Source organism: Neodiprion virginianus, chromosome 5 (genome assembly GCF_021901495.1).
Source record: "Neodiprion virginianus isolate iyNeoVirg1 chromosome 5, iyNeoVirg1.1, whole genome shotgun sequence".
In the NCBI taxonomy this organism is placed as follows: domain Eukaryota; kingdom Metazoa; phylum Arthropoda; class Insecta; order Hymenoptera; family Diprionidae; genus Neodiprion; species Neodiprion virginianus.
In genome coordinates, this window is record NC_060881.1 from 27,915,278 (window position 1) to 27,921,875 (window position 6,598).

A 6,598-nucleotide genomic window follows, 5' to 3' on the forward strand; every position below is an offset into this window, starting at 1 on the left:
TATTCAAAATAACTGCACGACTTGCTGGAGAGTGTTGAAGATTTGATAATAAATTCTGTCGAACGGTTGCAGCAGCGAATATCCGTAGGAGGCTGATAGGATATTTATTAACGCGAATGTGTAATTTGTTGTTCTCCTCATTAGCTGCGGCTCGAGTCGAGACTATACATATATATACACACACAATATATAGTCGTAGTTGCACACAAGGTGACATAATGGTCAGAGTATGCATAAAACAAGATAGAGAAAGAAAAGTTAACCTCGATATTACCATTATTATTATGATAGGTGTTATATATCAAACGCCTTTCAAATATCTCACGCCAATCAACGCGGAACTTTTTTTTTCACGTACATAGCTTTTCAAATTTGCAAAATAATTTTTACACCAAAGGGTTCGAAAAAATTTTGCAAAGAAAATACAAAGTAACTGTCCTTCATCCGTCAAAGCACGTTTCTTTCTCTTCGCAGGTTAGAACACAAACTTCTGTAGTTAAATAATTATCTGAAATTTTATACGCTATCGGTATAATTGAAATTCGCGTCGTATTTTTGTTTCTCTGCGTAAAACAGACTGGAACAAAGAATAGATCATAATTTAAATATTTTTAACAACTCCTAATTTTGTAGAAGCTTGTCCATTAATAGATATGTGATACGTTACGTAATGAAAAAATTGAATAAAATAACAAATCACTGCAACGCTGTATTTTTTTTTTTTGTTTTTTTTTTTTGTTTTTTCAATCACCGTTAACGGGTCAAATTTCGCTTCACTTTACCCCGTTTTTATCGTTTTTCTCTCTCTTTTCGCAGGCGAACGGCGTTCGCTGAAGGTAATAAAACCGAACGGTCGTATATTACGCGGATGGATATGTGCGATAAATCGGATTACGCGATAATAACAGTATAAGCCTGTTGAAAACGATGGAGGAAAGATTTAGAGAAAGAGATCGATACTTCGCTCATCTCGTATCGCAGCGTTTCCATCCACCAAGTTGAAAACTATCCCGCAGAACATTTGCTGCCGTATCCAATAATTTTAGTTTCTCGTGTAGAACGGTGTTCTAAATAGTTGTATAAAAAAAAATAAATAAAAAAAAAAATGTATCCACGTACACGCATTGCACATGAATATAATACATACAAGAGGAATTAAAAATTCGTTTCGAGGATTGATCATCGAAATATTTAAATATATATAAAAAATCGATGACCAAATAAGTAATTAAACGGTAAAAACCACGGTACTTATAAGTTTAGCTCCATTTTTAGAAGCTGTTAAGCTATGTGATATATATACGGAGGTTTATTATACTCGCTATTTAAATCGAAGAAGAAGCGTGTATAAGAACGTTGCGATATTTCGAAAAATATGATTGCCGAAATGCATACATAGATATTATATTACGGAGTTTTGAAAAAAAACTTTTATTTCGATATAACGATCAAACAAATATATACGTGTATCGCGATGATACTTCGAGTCAAGAAACATAAGAGTGTATCTGAAGATGATAACGCTGAAACGAGCATACGTCATTCTTTGTTCTTCGTGAACTCTGTTGCATGATTTTGCAATAAAATTTTACATCGAATCAGCAATCGTCCCACTTTCGGTAAGCTCAAAGGATACGTTCAACGTACAAGAGAGTTTATACGCATATTGCAAAATCTTTGAAGCAGGCTACACGCGCGAAAAGAAATGATGAAACGATGGTATCTCACTGTTTACAGCCAGTGTGAAGACCCCATAAGCGAGGGTATAAGATGAATAGATTAATGACAATGCGAATTTCGTCGAATTTAGCAAGCAAGTTCAACGTCAGAATTGACACGTCGACTGCGGATATTGGGGGTAAAAAAACAAAGTGCAAAATCGTCGCTGATAAATTATTTTCACGTTTTCAGATGATTGACCAAATTGGTTGTAAATGAAAATCTTGATTTGCTGAGTCGTTACTCAGTTTTACTGTCTCACGAGTTTATCCGTTAATCCGTTTATCCGTACGAGGGGGGAGGAGATAAAAAAAAAAAAAAAAACGATGAAAACCAAGTTCGATAAGAGACATCGACAAGCTTTACATTGTATACACATGTATATATCTACACTGATACCATCGATCTGAAAAATGATACGACAAAACCGACGTCTCATCTAATTCATTCAACTTCAAGAATAATTTTTAAGCAGTTGAATTTTTTAAGCTGCCTTTTCTTTTGTTTTCTTCTTTTTTTTCTTAAAAAAATGTACCCTTGTTATACAACATCAACGTTACGTGCGAACTTAAACTTCAGCATCTACTAGAGTTAATTACGTACTACGTACAAATAAAATACGTCGGACGAATTTTGTTTCATTTCGAATGATACATAATTTCGCACCTTTACGATTGTCTGGAATTTAGTAACGCATAATAAACGAAATATCTGTACGCATAACTTGAAAGAGAGATTTTAAAATTGAATAAAGATAAACTTTCGACATCTGACGTTTCGTTATTGTTAACGTTACTAAACTTCAGCCTCGTTCACAAACTGGATGTCAAACTGAAGACGACGATAATGATGATCCGTTGACATAGATTATTCAACATCATTCATTCGTGTCTTTTGCCAGGCGTTGTTGTCGTTGTTGTTTGTGTACAAATATAAACTCATCTTTAAACAGTCTTTCGATGACTGTAATGTATTGTTTGTTCAATTTTGTTCATTCAACAAACGTTTTGCTCAATGATCGATTGCTGTTCTGTTTGATTAGGAAAAATCAATTATCAACTCGATGTTAATCACCCTAACCTAACCTCAACGCTTCACAATATCAACAACATTTTTATCAATTTTGGATACAAGAAAGTGCGGCGTAAAGTCTTTGGACTGACTTGAAAAAAAAAAAAAAAAAAAAACTGAGTTCGTTGATGCTGTTATTGCTGTAAATTAATTTCAAGTCCGCATTGCAAAGTGCTAAAAGTCCGGGTTAATTCGAAAAATAACCGCATTTGTTTTTTTTGTAGTTTTCCCTCATAAAACCCGGGCAAAATTGGATCTGGTATGATCACATGTTTGCGATGCGTTAATCATCGCATTCTTGTTTAGTTTTCGTCTAATAAATATTCACGATGTAACTACGTTCACGAGTTCACGCTCACGTTTGTAATTATAAAAGATGACGGTTAGGTACTAGAAGCCATATTACTTCAATGCCAATGATTCATTTTAACGTTTGCTCAAATACCTATTCAATAAACACGTACACTCTAGAAAAATCACACGCTTTCCACAATTTTTCGAAAAAAAAAAAAAAAAAAAATCGTTTGTTTTCTTTCAGACCACTTTTTTTTCGCACAAGACCCAGCGGTCTTAAATCGTCTGGGTGAAAATCGGATCCACCCAGGGAAATCCTCGGAGATAAAAATCGAGGACAAATATAAATGGTATGAAATAGTATTCCGCGCATAAAAATACACGATATTTATTTTCATCCAATGCGAATATCTCACCTGAACACGAAGTCTGGTTTTAGCGTAACGTCTGCTGACCGCGGTCCCGGTTCCCCTTGTACTCTGATACTGCGAGGGTGGCGGCGGTGCCGTATGATTGTTGGTAGAATTGCGTTGTTCGTGGTGATGATGGTGACGATGATGTCCCCGTAGAACCACACCGTCGGCGGTATCGTTCACGTCGTTGTTGTTGTTCTTGTTAGAATTGGCATTAGTCGTTGCGGTGGTGTTTATAGGAAGATTGATATTCGAAGGTGGATCGCGATGGCTTTTCGTGCGTCTCAAAAGACGTCTAACGGTATTTTTCACCGTCGCTGCGATGTGGGTACCGCCTCCACCTCCACCTCCACCTCCTCCGCCGCCGCCATTTTCATTTCCCATTTTGCTATTGTATTCAGAGTTTTTTACCGGATGCTGGATAACTTGGGCCACCAATTTGTGACCCCCTGTATCCATGACGTATAAAGCAGCCACCGTGTTTGTCTATTTGTTGATCTGATCGGATTTTAATCGCTTATTTCGATATATATTCCGTTTGCTTATTATATATTATATTATTCGATTTGTATTACTTGAAGAAATACCAACGAACTCTGTATAAACGTAGACCTATGATTATATTTCACAGATCGACTTGCTTGGTTTTTAAGTTATTCTTTTGCCTTGTTTAGTTTTATTTTATCTCGTTTTACAACGTGGGTGTGGACGAATGTTTCTTATCTTCTTATTTCACCTTTTTTTTTCTATTATCACTTGTAATTCTGTTTTAAAAGTTTTTTTTTCTTTCTCTCCTTTTATACAATTCTCATTGTACAACTTCTTAGTATTCCTCGTCGTCTACTTCACATTTACATCATCATCATCATCATCATCATCATCATCATCATTATCATCTAACGTTAGAAAACTTGCATGGAGTCAAGAACCGTTGTTACATAGATGACAACGATGATGCCGATGATAATACGATTTCACTATGGTTTGTTTTAAATGCCGGCGTGAAATTTTATTTATAGAATACACGTGTCCAACCTCATGTGTACGTGTTGTATAAATAAATTGCGAAAGAGAGAGAGAGCCAGAGACAAAGAGAGAGATTCATCCGTCGTTGTATTCGCGTGTGCCGCTGGGAATTAATCTTTTGCGAAAAATTGATACAACTTTTCAAGGTCTCGGATTCTGCGTGAGATCGAGCCGACCAGCCCGAGATAGAGAGAGAGAGAGAGAGAGAGAGAGAGAGAGAGAGAGAGAGAGAGAGAGAGAGAGAGAGAGATAAAACGAGGAGACGGAGATAAACAAATGTAAACAAGAAAACAGTGGAAAACTTTAGTCTACATATATACGTAATATGATATACATGTAATGCACATACTTCAATTTTCTCCTTGAAATTTTTATAGACATTGCGTCGTGTGTGAAAGTGTGTATTTTCAAAAATTCTACAATAGAAATATCAAAAATATATATAAGAAGGAGAAGCAAACAAAAAAGGTTATATCAGAGATGTTATATCACTTAATTAAATTTATTAATTATTTGATCAGAATATTATATTGTGGCCACGATTAACACAACAAAAAAGACAAAAAAAAAAAAAAAATCAAACGCCGTCGAGCAAAATTCATTTCTCCTTGTGCAACTGTTGATAACTAAATACAAGATAGAGAGACACGCAAGAAAATGACAGAATGATAAAACAGAAAAAACCATTCAACCGTACAACCGCGCGAGTATCTACATACATATGCATAACAACTTGAAGCATAAATAATTTATTAACCAATGCGTGCAGTGTGCGCGTAATCAGGGATTATTTTTATCGTTTTGACATACGCCGTACGAGTCGTAACATCTAACAATAAGTAGCTCGAAAAATGAAAACCAACGAAAATCCATCATCTCTATCTCTACCTATTTCTCATCTTCGTTTGTTTGGCTCGAGGGACCGAAATTCTCTCGCAAGTTTCCCTTCTATACAGTGAATGAAACATGACTGACTCGTCGGCTTTTCTATACAATCAGAATTCAAAGATATTCATGCTCAAGTATCGCGTTTGTTTCCGTTTCTCGTCTGTTTGTCGTCCGCTTTTCTCGCTCACTTGTTTCCCTGGAATAATAAATGGGCGCCGTCTGACTGACTCGACTGAGTAATACAACTACGTATGCATAATCCCAGTCAGAACAACAACACGAATAATGGAGAGTAATAACGACGAGTCGTGTGTACACAGAACGAATTCGAGAAGAACAAGATGAGGAACCAATACACATAATAACGCCTTAACGCAGTTAGCGTAACTGAATTAGTAGCGACGATCCTATGCCGGACTGCGTGGCCCAGATACGCTAGGCTGGATTCTCTAGCTTACTTCACACCGCTGGGTATAAATCCAACCTAAACAACCCCCGAGCGGTGCGGGAAAATACGGACAAAGAACAGTCGCCGTCTCTCTCTTTCTCACTTTGGTTTGATTTAAAAAAGAAAAATTATTTCTTTTCTTTCACCGCATCACCGGATCACACCAACCTTGGTACGTTGTATACTCTATGCTCTTAACGAGCTAAACACACACGCACCGCGCAGGTTTTTCTTTATTATCACAGCGAAGAAACGAAAAAGTTTTTATTTTACGAAGGTAAGACAGAGGCGAAAAAAAAAAAATCTTTGCGTCGAGCGTCCGTCGGGCGGTGTTGCTTAGCGCCCGATGGCTTCTCGCGGACTGAGTATGCGACTCGAGTGAAGTCAGGGACTGACTGACTGATTCACTCAATGACTGACTGACTGACTGACTGACTGACTCGATGCCGGCGAGTTCTCTCGCCGATCGGAGAGAGCAGCGTCGTGCTTCGCGACCTCCTGAGCACCGACTTGCCTCGACTACTGAGGAATGAGAATCGAGGAACCTACTCGGTTCTTGTTCCATGCTGCCGATGCTCACGCCAGCTGGAGACGGCGGTGTGTCGGTGAGCTTCGATGTGTGAGAGTTCTTTCCGACGGTCGCGGTCGGCGGCCATAGGCGAGGAGACACTCGTTCCGCCTTCCTTCTCTAAATCCGCATCATTGTCGCCGTTTGGTCCGACCCTAGGATGACGACGAC

At 37.8% G+C, this 6,598-nt stretch overlaps 1 protein-coding gene across 2 annotated transcripts in view; it reads right to left on the reverse strand.

The window, feature by feature from the left end:
- LOC124306149 (serine/threonine-protein kinase MARK2-like) overlaps positions 1–6,382 on the reverse strand; it is a 65,820-nt gene extending 59,438 nt beyond the window's left edge. The window contains exons 1-2 of one of the 2 annotated variants that reach the window (XM_046766405.1): positions 6,028–6,382; positions 3,501–4,337 (exon numbers count right to left, since the gene is read on the reverse strand). In XM_046766405.1, coding sequence (XP_046622361.1) covers positions 3,501–3,956 — 456 coding nt within the window. In that variant the 5' untranslated portion in view covers positions 3,957–4,337; positions 6,028–6,382. Of the gene's footprint in view, positions 1–3,500; positions 4,341–6,027 lie in introns of both variants that reach the window. The other variant, XM_046766404.1, reaches the window with a different exon arrangement.
- Between the last annotated feature and the right edge of the window lie 216 nt (positions 6,383–6,598).